The 13,523-nt window shown below is 42.7% G+C and overlaps 1 protein-coding gene across 1 annotated transcript; it reads right to left on the bottom strand.

Moving 5' to 3' along the window:
* Positions 1-360: 360 nt before the first annotated feature.
* On the bottom strand, positions 361-12,246 carry susd5 (sushi domain containing 5). Its single transcript, XM_044052681.1, has 5 exons — positions 11,814-12,246; positions 10,324-10,501; positions 6,323-6,432; positions 5,376-5,564; positions 361-4,476 (listed from the first exon to the last, which is right to left on the bottom strand). The coding sequence occupies exons 1-5, from the start codon at positions 11,899-11,901 to the stop codon at positions 2,666-2,668; spliced, it is 2,376 nt and encodes a 791-aa protein (XP_043908616.1). The 5' UTR covers positions 11,902-12,246; the 3' UTR covers positions 361-2,665.
* Positions 12,247-13,523: the final 1,277 nt, after the last annotated feature.

The raw sequence follows: 13,523 nt of genomic DNA, 5'->3' as shown, positions 1-13,523 counted from the left end.
TTGTTTAATAATGTTTGAACATTGAGTCTCCGTGCAGTTTGTCACACAGTGATGCTAAAAACCCACAGGGGAACATTGTCTCTGTATTACAGCGTGTGGCTCTCTGTCTCCTCTGCATTGTCGTACTTATTTCATTGCTTCTCTTTATAAGAATGCTTTATTTTACAAATGTCCTCTTATTTTATACCACATTTTGTGAGAGAAGCAGAAGATAACAGCTGCTAAAAGGAGTTTGGAAATGGTCAACTGAGGTCACAGGTCAAGGTCACATGTCACACTTACACAATGTGAAAAGTGAGTGGTTATGTTTGACTCTGCTGGACACAAATATGGAAACGGAGTTGAAAAACCACCACGGAGTCACATGTTTAGAAGTTTATTGAGACTAAGAGAACACATAAACTGTACAGTACACACTTCTGTCTGACATCACACACACACACACACGCCAGGCTGCTTGAAATAAAGGATAAATTGATGTTTTACTTAATTGGATTTCATGCACGTCAAGCATCTGCACAAAATTACAAAATTCAACACTAGTAACATTAAAACTATTCTAATGATTGATTAATGTCAGTCCGGAGGTGTCAGATCATGTGGTCAATCTGGTATCTGGTTTTCATTAAAGTGTTACCCCAGCAGCCGATTATTGGGACTATACAGTACTTTGTTTTTCAACAGCAGAGTGGAGAAGTACATGTAACAGGCAGTGGGTGAGATTCATAGTGGTGGAAATGAGTCGACTCCCAGAAAAGACGAGAGGAGCTCATGTCTAACGTGAACTGTGCTTGTCTTAGCGATGCTTACAAGTATGTACAGCAAGTTAATTGGGTCATAACATCATATTTACACACAAACATAGACATAACGCATGCCCTCACCCACGAATAGTGTTAATGTATTATTCACGTACCACAACATAGAAATAGTTAATGAAATGAACCAAATCCAGCAAACTCTTATTTCAAAACAAAACAAAAACACTTTTTATAAACCAGCCGAGACGTTATGTTGGAAACATATGTTGAATTAACATTCATGACTGAGGTCACTAATATCTGCTTTGCTGACCAGTCACCACCCTGTGTTGTCAGTTATAGTAAGTAAAGCACTTCAATTTAAATCATTCTAATATTTTGTAGTCCGTGTGCATGACAAGAATAACAAACTCTAATATCTAAATTAAAACCCTCTTGTAACTACTGGACTTTGATCACATTTGCACCTTTTCTTGATTTTTTCATTATCATACGGGACTATACAGAATGCTACAGGACCACAGTAAAAGCTTTTAGCCCAGGAGAAGACAACCACATTTATCAAATGACTCACATAACGTTTTAACTGAAATTTCATAATTTTGCTCAACAAATTAAAGGAATATGTATCTTTGAAAAAAACCTAAAAAACAATCAACAACAAATAATCTGTCAGAAAATAAGTAAGTAAACACAAACTACTTAAAAATATTCATCAAGACATTTATCATGAGAGAACAGTGTGAAAATGAACCATGAAACATTAAGACCTCATACCTGATATGATATGATAATGTCGAGGAGCCAATTTTAACCCAAATCTCTCCAGTTGATCTGTTTTTATCAAAAATAAACAAAAAGTCACGCATTTAATCGAACTTTAACATTTGGGTTGTTTCTGTCTGTTGCCATGGCAGCACCACAATGTATGATCTCTGGTCTGAATGCCGTCAGCATCCACTCTGCTCCTTCAAACTCGCCGCACTGCTGAGCGGATTACACAAACCTGAGACAAATGTGCACACACACACATATCACATACGCTCTCGATCACACACACACACACACACAGGGCTGAGTCTGCAGTCTGGACACCCGCTCTAAATTTCTCACCAGCTGACTGTCAAAACCAACAGAGGCTGGAGAGTCACAAAATGTCTCTCTCATCATACCAATCACTCTCACCATTTCCCAGCCTTGTTTTCATTTTATTTTCCCCTTTTATTTCTCCTCATACCACTAAACGCCACCATCATCATCATCACCGTTGTCTGTTTTTGGAAACAAACTGTCCAAGGCTTCTGTGATCGTCTGAAGTTATCTTAACTTCAGAGAGACTGACATGGATTCAGTTTTTTTTTATATAAACGCAGCAAACAAAACAAAAGATTTAAATCCAGAAATCCAGAACAGCACACATTGAAAATGTAAGTCAACATAAATGACAGCAAAAGTAATACAGACAATAATCCAAGAGCTTTAGAGAATAAAGTCTCAGTTCTATTCAGGCAGGCAGGCCATCTTGGGAGTTTTCGAACCTGGTCATTTCATTGCAATCCCTTTTTTCTTTTTTCTTTTTTTTTACCAGTTCCTGGATCTGAGTCCAGTCCAGACATAGCCACTAAACCACCCCCGCCACACACTAGAGCTTCAAATATTTTGAATAAGTATGACAAAGGTGGGAGAATTTCCTTAGACTTGATAAGCAGGAGAAAAGAGGTCCTCCAATGAATTCTGAATCACTGGGGAAATGTTTAGCTCTTTAAATGTGGGGGTTGTTTTGTTCATACCCATCTAACAACTTCAATGGTGACATGAGGGGCCATGCTTTCATCTGAATCATCCCACTTCCTCCTGAACGTCTCTGCCCTCTGCCAGTGTCCTTCTTTCCACATCCCTGGCTCCTACACTTTTTGCTGCATCTCTATCTGCTGGCCGTGTCTGGTGTGACTCTGGCCCTTCCCGTTCATCTCATACATCGAGCTCTTCTGCTGCTGACGTCGGTAACACCACACTCCAACAATGACGGCCGCGGCTACCGCGCACACTGCCACGATTATGGCGATAACTGTGGGACCGTGGAGGGAGGAGCTTGGAGGAAGGGGAGGGCAGTTATCACCTATACAGATCGTCTCCCCGATCTCCCCCTCCATCTCCCCCCTCTCGCCAGTCTCACCGGGCAGGTTGTGCTCCTCCATCACTCCAGAGAGGACGTCGTTGTCGTGCACCGGAGGAGCTGGGCCTTGTTTGAGGAACGGGTGCTCGGTAAGGTCTCCATGCCAGGAGTCAGTGGGAGCTGGTTGTTGTGTGTCATAGTCAAGCGTGTCAGAGTATGAGGTGGAGTCTGAGGGGTCTAAAAGTTCAGGGTACGGAGCAGGAGTGTGGATGAAGCCAGGCCAAACCCCCATCCCTCCAGCTTTACCAGACTCTACAGTAGGAGATTCGTGTTCCTCTGGTGAGATTGTGTCAGGGAGAGGTCTACGAATTTCCACGTCGTTGGGTCTATCTGTTGTCCTGTCAAGTGTTCCCTTCTCTCTGTGCTCTGGTTTCACGCTCTCAGTTGTGGACTCTCCTTTTTCTGCCCCCACTGGAATGACAGGGTAGCCATCAAGCCAGGTCTCATCTGTCGTTGTCTTGTCTCCTGCTCCTTTCTTGGTGACGTTCTGAGGCACATCTGTCGCTACAGAAAAGATAACATGTGGATGCTCGTCACCATCGTCTTCATGGCTCTCATGCTCTTCAAAGCTGTCATGGTCATCATGGACATGATCGTCATGTTCGGCGTTGTCCTCCAGATCATACTGCTTCTCACCATCATCATCATCATGGTCTGGATGCTCCCTTGAGACTTCGGGGGGCTCTCGAGCATCAGCGTCATGATCGTCAGTCTCATCCTCGTGGTTCTCGTAGCTTTCATGGTCATCGTAAGTATCGTCTCGCTCGTGATACTCCCGACTGCCATAGGGAACTCGACCGTCTTCATGTTCTCCCATGTCATAGTGATCACTGTGGTCGTCGTTGTCGTCGTCATGGTGGTCCCATCGGTCCAGATCGTCACGTTGCGCTGGGACATGCTGCTGTACAACATCGTCCTGATCGTCTTCTTCGTGGTGACTGTCATGGTCGTCTTGATCATAGTGTCGGCTGTCATCGTGATCGTCTCTGTCATCTGGCTCACGATCGCCGTAGCTTTCTGTCTCATGATCATGGTCATCGGCATCATCGTGGTGCTGGTGCCTCTCTTGGCTCTCTTGTTCTTTGCTCTCCACTGATTGGGTGCCTGGATTTGTGGACACAGACTGTCCCTCCTCCTGAAAGGCCTCAGAGGGGAACCAGAACATGTGCTTCTGGGAGAGAAGAGAGACAGGTGCTTCTGTGGCTGTAGCACCCTCTATTCTCACCACCTGCCTCCTCTCCTGCTCCCACGTCGGATGTCCTACAAAGTCTTCAACAGCCCGGTCTTTTTTCTCCTCCACAACATGCTCTCCGTGCCGGTCTTGATATTCCACAAGGCCGTAGCTCGTCTCTTGTTGCTCCTGGCTAATCTTCCCGTCTGAGTATGCAGCTCCGTGTACCTCCTCGTACACTTCGCCATGAGCCTCCTCTGGTCTTTCGGTATGGTGTTGTTGTTCTTCTTCTTCTCCTTCCTCTTCTTCTTCTTCTTCATAAGAATCTGTGTACTTGTCCTCATAGTCTATGTGAGTTTCAGTCTCATCTGAGGAAACACAAAGAGGAAGCAAACATGCTTGTTTCACAGTGCCTACATTTTGGAGTGATTAGTACCTTTCGCATATTTCCATATTTCCGGTTAAATGAGCTATCACTTTGGAAATTTGGTTTGCAACTAGAAGACTATGTTCACTTTTTATCTACAGTCAATAATTATGTCACACACCAAATAAAATCAGAAGAATAGTTGGTAATACTCTGTATTTATATAGTATTTGGCTAGTCTTGATGAGCTGCTTTACACTATAGTTTTATCATTTACACACTGCAACATGGGGGTTGAGTGTCTTACTAGAGGACACACATGGACTTGCAGAGCCAGGAATTGAACCCACAACCTACCAGTTGAACGACAACTCACCCTACCACCCAGCCACCATGGCTCAATCCTAACTTCACTTTTGATACTTAAGTACAGTAAATGTCATATACTTTAAGACTTTTACTTAAGTAATATCATAAAAAGTGATTTCAACTTCTACCAAAGTCATTTTCTGATCAGATACTTATCAAGTTTCCCTTTTAGATACTTTATACAAGACTGAAAATCAAGTATCAAGTATCAATCAAGTATAGCTAACCATGGACGTAGTGTGGCATTCTGCCTTGAGAGACTCATTTCTTGTCAGACCCTCTGCTATGAACTGCTCCACACTATGGTATGTCACGCTGGGGTGTCATCGCAGCCTTTTTCTTTCCGACTCACAGTTAAGACTCTGTTTCCCCAAAAAGTCGTGAAACGCGGTTCATAACACTGGGAGCTAACAAACGAGGAAGTGAGGAGGCTGACCTTTGTGTGCTGTCCTGTCTGGCTCAAAGCTCATAACTTTTTTCCACTTCTGCCCTGTTCTCTAAAATGAACAGCTTTAACAACTTTTTTTTTACCTTTGACACAAATCTGCACCAGTCCATACCACTCTCCACAGCTGTCACAGAGCAGGCTGAAGGCACTGTGTCCACTGGGCATCACGTAACCTGGCACGCACGTGTACAGCAGCTCGTCACCCATCTCAAAGCCAGAGTGACCCTGCAGACGGGTGTTAGGAAAAGACGGCGGGTCTCCACATGGCACACCTGCCAACAACAAGCACAGAGATGCAGTTAATGTAAAAAAAAATGAAAGAAGAAGAAGGCACATGTGACTGCGAAATCTGACACTGTTGAATAAAAATGATGCTGTCACTATCCGTTATTCTATACAACTCAAGGGACAGGTAGCAACGTAGTTTGCTCATTGTTAACCTTTTATTAATGTTTACTTATGTATCATTATGTGCTAAAAATATCTACAAAATACAGAAACACATACACGTATAGTTTTTAGGTTAAATATTCAATGCTTACTTTACAAAACCACAATGGTCAGGTTTGGAAAGCTACTTAAGAAGATTACGAATCAAAACTTAACAGGTTATTTTTTTTAAATATTTCCTCGCTCATTAATCATCACATGACCCGTCAGATTTATCTAGTGTAAATAAAACTGTATCAAATGTAGTCCAGACTAACTCCACCTCCAGCAGATGCAAACATGACTCACTTACTGGGACAGTCTTGGCTTCATGACCCTCAGTGTTTTATCTTGCAGACAAATATCTGCATCACTTTATATTAAAGATACAGAATTACAGTTATCATGTGAAAATAATATCATTTGTCACAGACCAAGGTTCTTCCTTACACACTGATGCATTGTGTACTTCTATTGTTATACTTCAACTACTACTGTATGTATTTATTTTGCTGCCGTCTTAGTATTAAAACCAACCTTTAGTGACAAGAATTGACTGTATGTACTGGAGTAGAACGACAAATCATGTGTCTTCACTCACCCTTATCTTTGACACAGAAGGCATCCAGGTGTGCTGTGTCCGCTGTGACATTTTCTGTTCTCACGTCCACGGCTTTCAGTGCGCTGCCCACAATATTACACACTGTGGTCCTAGAAAACACACACGACATTTATGATATGTCATTTAAAACCACAGCTTGGTGTGGAACTGAACGTTCACAAACACACAGAGCAAACACCCGGGAGCCAAGCACAAAAGCACCCTTTAATGACGGTCGCACTGTGGGCGGTCATAATTAAAGTCAATGTGTGATCGTGTAACGCACACAAATTAAATCCCTTAGGTACACACATCATGCACAGGGATTCTTACATCCTGTGGTACAAGGCAAGTACTACATTTACAGCAATCTTTATTCTTTTAATTACAGTATTGATGGATGTTTTAGCTAAGTCTAGAAGGGTCCCTTTGTTATGTTTGAGGTTTCTACAAGTTGCTGCAACCAAAGAGACTCTAAATGTCTGAAATGTATTATTTTCCACGTCCTTATCCTCCACACGAGGGTTAAAGGGGGCTGGAGCTAATCCCAGCTGACGTGGGGTGAGAGGACACTCGTCAATCCATTCCCCAACATACAGAGACGAACAACCATTCACTCACGCACTTGATCAATTTAGAGGGTCCAAAAGTGCATGTGTTTGGACTGTGGGAGGAGGCAGGAGAACCGGCACGTACACACAGAAAGCCCTCGTTCAAACCGGGAGATGAACCAGTGACCTTTCTGCTGTGATGCAACAACACCTAAAATTCCTCACAGCATACATTAGTATCGGCTAAAATATATGCACATGTTGAAATGGTTCAACGTGTTATACACAAGAACATATTGTTGAAAGAGGCATTGTTTGAATACTTAACGTGCATTATCCTGCTGAAGTAGGATTATGAATGCAGGACTTTTACTTGGTCATTCATTCATTCACCTTCTACCGCTTTATCCTCCACATGAGGATCGCTGACATAGGGCAAAGGGCGAGGTAGACCCTGAATAGGTTTCCAGTCCGTCCCAGGACCACATAGAGACCACATTTAGAGTGTCAGATTTACTTTATTGATCCTCAAATCTGCATGTTTTGGGACCGTAGGAGAAAGCCCACGCACACACAGGGAGAAAATGTGTGGCCCACTTTTACTTACTAACCAACTAAATGTACCTATACAAACTTTTCTGAATATGAACATAACCAGAGTACATCCACAACTGACTACACCAATGAAAGAATGTCTCATGAACAACTGCAGCTCTGTGTTATATATGTTTGGGTGACGACATACACACATTTGTGCTCACTCTGTCGCCATCAGACGTGTTGCTTTGTCAAATATTATTCCAGCGTGACATCAGAGGCCAACAACAGACATTGTGGCTCCAAAAATGCTGCCGTATCAGCAGTCGTAGGCCGAGGCACAATATTATCACAGTATGACATTTCAGGAATAGATGTTCCCATGCACTCGCCCCCAAAAGATACAGCCGACCCCATATAGAACAAAGACAACATCGGGGATTTAATACAACACATATGCCATGAAGACTAAATGAATTATGTGGTCAGTTCACAAGGCCTGCAACAAGCTGTAGTGGCTAAAAACGCTGAGCTGTGCTGTCTCACGGCGTTTGCATCATCGTCACATCATTTATCATCCAAAAGCTGCAGATAAGGCCGATTCAAACTTCCCAGGCTAATCATCATCATCATGTTCCCATAGCAGCTCCAGGCTGCACACCTTTCACTGGGCTCCAAGACATTATTGGAAATGATTACACCGGTAATATTATAAATCATATAGCATTAAATGAAAAAGGTATGGTCCAGAGTGAGTGCATTAGTTAAGTTAATCAAAGCGTCAAGGTCATTTGAAAGAATTTGAGCGGCAGTGCAGCTCGAGGCTGTGAGAAGAGAGCAGCGTGAGTCATGCCGAATGCTTGTGCGACGGCAACATTAGCTTATAAGGACAAAAGCTTGAGAGAGAGAGAAGCAAAAAGGAGTGAGTGAGCCAGAAATCACCAAGAAAACAGTCAGAGGGAGCCCAAGATTCTTTTCACATCAAGCTATATCTCAAACAGGAATCTGTGTGTGTGTGTGTGTCGCTGGCATGACGTAACTGCAGGAAAAACCCTAAAGATATGTGGGTTTGTATAAGACTGAGTGTTCATACAGTAAGTTGGTATTGTTGTGATTGGTTTCTATGGCAGCAGTTCTTTGACTGACAGGTGAGATGCAGATGTTGGGGCTCTGGACTAAGTCGCACTGTTACAAAAGAGACCTGAAAATGAAGTTGATGCATTTCTGAAGCATATGGACGTCAAAGTGTAAAGCTTATTTAAGAAAGACAAAAATGTAGGTGTCACTGATAACATGGATGATGGCTCGCTTCATGTCAGTAAAGTGTGACAGTGCAGCCAGCATGCAGACAGAAAACTGAGCAAGCTGAATGGAACTCAACCATCATTCATTTGGTATTTGGCAGCACAGTAAAATATGGTAATCATTTTGTAACTGGGACGTGGTATTGTGGTAAAAAACATCTTATTTATACAGTAAAAAAACAAATAATAGCTTGGACATAATAAATTCCAACATTATAATATAGTAATTTACTAATTACCAATTCCCAGCTATTACCTGGATATTACTTTGGGGATGACATGCCATTGAGAGTGTATAGTGCATCGTAGACTGCACAGTTTGTATTGCACATCTTCTCGATATGTCTTGGCAAATGGCACATGGTGGTTTAATGTGTTCACATGTTAGGCATGAATGGATAAAAGATAAGAATTGGGACATATGGTTTATGGGTGTAAGACACTGAGCCTATGGTCTCAATCGTGGATTCAAATCTTACTGTGCATGTTTGTCCTTCTTCATGTCTCTCAGTCTGTGTGCTGTCTCTACTGTCTTCAAAAAGTACACATGTCTTCACTGGTGATAACTTTCACAGTAAAACACAACATGAAGTATCTGTATCATGTGCTGATACTTGACATTAAAACCTTTTCATAGCAGACGTTATATGTCACGTTGGTTTAGATATGCAGAGGGTGGAGCTTCTGACTGTGATGTGACACGTTTTTGACATTAACCTTCGTCATCTTTACTAACACTGCACAGGAGGGATATGAAGTGAGTGCAGGTGGAGAAGCTTTTGAGGAGGTGGCGAGAGGATGAACTGAGCGAGACGGACAGAGCCACAGATAGATGAGACACTGTCAAACCTAGTAAGTGGGTGTGAAAGCTGATGTCCACTGTCCAACATGCAGGGAGTGTGCAGAAAATTAAAAAGAAAAAAAAATCCTCCATCAGCATTTCCACTGAGCCCAAACTTCTGGAGGTGCACTGAATAGTGATTTGGGAAACAGTTTTTGAGTATTTATGATCTACAGTATGTTTAACTGGCAGATAATCGCTATAAATAAGTAAAGGCACCTGCGCCATATTGAACAACATGTAACTTGCAAGCGTGTCATCTTATGTGACACTGCATAAATCAGGCTGACATATTTTTTCTGTCATATGCAATTATTGCAAAGTTGTCAGTACTTGTACCCCTCTTCTTTCTTCAGGCCCAAATCATCTCTGTCTCTCTCTTTCTGACTCTGTCTCGGGGTGCTGAGAGCTGTGTGTCATGTTACTGCGGAGACGAGAGGTGTAAATGGAGGCAGTTGTCGACATGACACCCCGGCTCTGAATTCCCTCCTCCTCCAGGAAAGAACAGAGGAGCCTTTCTCCCCTCTGCGTTTTCTCTTTCCCTCTTGAAATGTGTCACTCTCCTCTTCTATCTCCCCGCTCTCTCTTTAACCGCCGCTGCTGCTTTTACTTCCTTTCTCTTTCATCCATTCCTGCGACCTCCTCATGCACAAGCACAGGCACTGGCACACAAGTGATGACCTTTGGCATCACTAGAAATCAGTAGTCCTCTCTACACATTCCTCCAGAAAACAAATGAATGACAAACACTTCTTTGATTTTTCTTACCCCACTGTGCCTCCGTGGAGCCATCCACGCGTGCACGGAGAGAAGAAGCACTCCTCCACAGCATGACGGAGCTCCTCCGCTGATGCCAAGCGAGCTTGTTGTGAGGCACACGCCCGCTCAGCATCTCTGAAGCCCAGCGAGCCAGAAGAGTTTCTCAAGTCCAACACGAACACCCGACCTGATGAGGGAGAGACACCAGGGAGTTAGAGGAAACCCTCTGGAACTTCTGTGACAGGCATAGGTGGACATACTGACTGTGGACTAAGGCCAAATTAGCAAATCACAAAGGCTTCACTTGACTTGCTCTGTTTTTGAATTGCCACGTCAATTAAAATGACAAATCTGGTCCTTGCATATGGGTAGTGGATATTTAGAGGGTATCTCGTGTGGTAATGCTCCATCTTGTATGTACTAATAATACAACTACTATTACTTCTTCTTAAACTACTAATGATTAAGGATGAGCCGATACCACACTCAGCATCAGTCAAAATCACTGGATCAAATATTGGACAGATAAAAATTTCAAATACAATACAAAAATCCAATATATCGCATGCTTCACTTTGCACTATGACTGTAAAAAAGTAAATATAATAAATATCTCTAACAGCATTTCAGCTGAGTCGTGTTTGGGCTATTCATTTGTTATTTATGGGAGAATTATATTTGTTGGAGAATTATGTCATTGGAATGACACAAATAGGTTGACAAATGTTCTAAAAATTAGTGCATCGGACTAATATCAGTATCAGCAGATACTTGAGATTGTGATATTGGTATGGGAGACTATACATATATATCTATTTATATATATATATATATATATATATATATATGTGTATATATATTTATATATATATGAATAGCCCTTTTCAACACAAGCTTACAAAGTGCTTTACAATGCTGAAACAATAACAATCCGCAATCGATATACAAATAATATAGAAAATTAAATAATATATAATATATGATATAATAAGCAAATAAGACGTGTGCTAAGATGAATAAAAGGCTTTTGTAATCAATAAATACATCCACAGGCAGGTTCAGATCATTAATTAATCAAGACAGGACACGTTCAGGACACGTTCACGGTCAGTTCGTCACCACATCATATAAACTGCAGTTCAGCGGACAAACACCGAAGAAAAGCTGTTAAAACCTCTGCGTAAAGACACTGAACCAAGCTGAACTTGAGTGCGCACTGCGCGCTCTAACACCATGTGTGTCCATTACGCACAATGTTTTCAGACGTGTACGGCTGTATTTTGGTATGTTTACATAACATTTTGATTACAGAGCAGCAAAAATCTCGATGTGAGAGAAAATGATCTCGTTCGAAGAATAAAGACACGAGAAAACAGCAGACAGGTGCTGGTCATTAGCGCGCGCGCGCTTCCACCGTTGCGCGCTCTGAGTAACGGTGTTAGCTTCATCCACCGATATGTAACTGTGACTCTTGGATAACGATACGAACGTTGACTTACCGTCTGCAGTAACAACAGAGGTGACCACAAGACAAGCCAGGCATCTTAAGAGCAGTGATGAAACTGTTCGGTTGCAGCGATCCAGCATCGTAAATCTCAATTTTTATGTTTGGGGGTGGAAAAAAAAAGAGTCCAAAAACTTTAGATATTTTTCACAAAGTTCACAGTCTCACAAGGTGAAAGTGGCAAACTGAGAGCAAGACTCCTGCTCTTCTCTGCCGGCGAGTGAAGTGAAGGAGAGGCGGGCTGGTTCAGTGGCAAGTGCGGCCACTAATGGAAAGAAAACGGTCAGAGCGGCTCGAGTGCGAGGCGCGTTTGTCTCCACAAATAGTCGCCCTCGCAAGCAGATGGAGCACCGGTGTGAAAACTCGCGCGTCCCCGTCAGTAAATACGTCACGGCCTCAAAATCTTCTCGGTGGGTAAAAGCGGTCAGAAGAGGAGACTGCAGAGAGGAAGAGGAGGGGGAGAGGGGAAAAGCTGCTGCTGCTGCTCAAGTGCCCTTGAGCAAGACACATGAAGTCTTAACTGTTCATTAACTGTATGTGTTTGTTGTGGGTGGGTGTTACATTATCTGGTCATGGCTAAGGTCAGGATTGAAGGAATGAAAGAGTGACAGTCCTTGCATTATTAGTATAAATTAAAAAAAAAGAAATATACACATTAAAGAGAGTGGACATATTCTAGATTACATTCTACTTTTACTTTAAGACTTAAACAAACCTCAGGGAGTGAGGACATTTTGGCTGGTCCTCATCTTCTGAGTTAAGACCTGGTTTTAGGTTTAGGGTCAGAATTGGGTTTACATTAGGTTAAGGGTTAGAGTTGAGCACTAAGTTGTGATAATTAAGGTTAGGGTAAGGTACAAGGGAATGCATTATGTCTATGAGTGTCCTCACTACGAATACTGTGCAAACGTGAGTTCTGTCTTTCTTTCACATCCTTCCCATTTCTTCTAGACAAGTCCCTCAGTTCACTCTGTTTACTCACTCCCTCATTCTCTCTCTGTTTTCTCTCTTCCACATGCACTCAGGCCTCCCTCATACTTTCACCATCTGAATGTGCTGCTCGGAAGGTTTAGGTGAGGGGGTTTTAAGTGGGCTGAGATCCTGAGTCATGCATTTTTAGAGCAATTTTGGGAGGAGGAGGAGGAGGAAGACGAGGTTGTGGAGGTCATTTAGTAAAAGGGAGAGTGATGGCGAGGAGGATAGAGACAGTGATTCACACCTGCAACATCTCAGAGGAGGCGGGTGAGAATTGTGTTTGCTGCAGGTGTTGGGGTTGGGGAGGGGGACACATCACACAGGTGTGTAATCAGTAGACGCCCATTACACGACCTGTGGAGATAAACACACACACACACACATGCAGTATGATGTGCACTCACGCACGTCAACCACAAGATTGGTGTGAGTATGTGTGAAAGCAGTGACTCTCCATGTGAGACATGTCCTGTCAGAGTGAGTTGTAGTGCAGGTGTGTGATTGACTCAGAGGAAATCATTGGTCATACTGTCGGAGCCCGGATGACAGAGGGTAGACTAGATGTGTCTCCTTGGCAACTGCAACCTAAACCGCGATGGGGGACGGGGGGAAAACAGTGGTTTAAGGACTCTAGTTTATGTGCAGTGGAAAAACATGTTTTTTATTGGACAGTGATAAACTATATGTGTACATACATGTAGGAGCCAATGTGATCACTTATCCTGATTAT

This window comes from Solea senegalensis, linkage group LG20 (genome assembly GCF_019176455.1).
Source record: "Solea senegalensis isolate Sse05_10M linkage group LG20, IFAPA_SoseM_1, whole genome shotgun sequence".
Taxonomy (NCBI): domain Eukaryota; kingdom Metazoa; phylum Chordata; class Actinopteri; order Pleuronectiformes; family Soleidae; genus Solea; species Solea senegalensis.
The sequence above is the reverse complement of the archived record's forward strand: the minus strand, read 5'-3'. Positions and strand labels throughout refer to the sequence as shown.

Excerpts from the sequence above, each read along its gene's own strand:
- susd5 (XM_044052681.1), bottom strand. The coding sequence starts at position 11,901 with ATGCTGGATCGCTGCAACCGAACAGTTTCATCACTGCTCTTAAGATGC. Across the intron at positions 5,565-6,322 it reads CTTCTGTGTCAAAGATAAGG|GTGTGCCATGTGGAGACCCG; the intron begins GTGAGTGAAGAC and ends TGTTGTTGGCAG. Across the intron at positions 4,477-5,375 it reads GGTGCAGATTTGTGTCAAAG|ATGAGACTGAAACTCACATA; the intron begins GTAAAAAAAAAG and ends GTGTTTCCTCAG.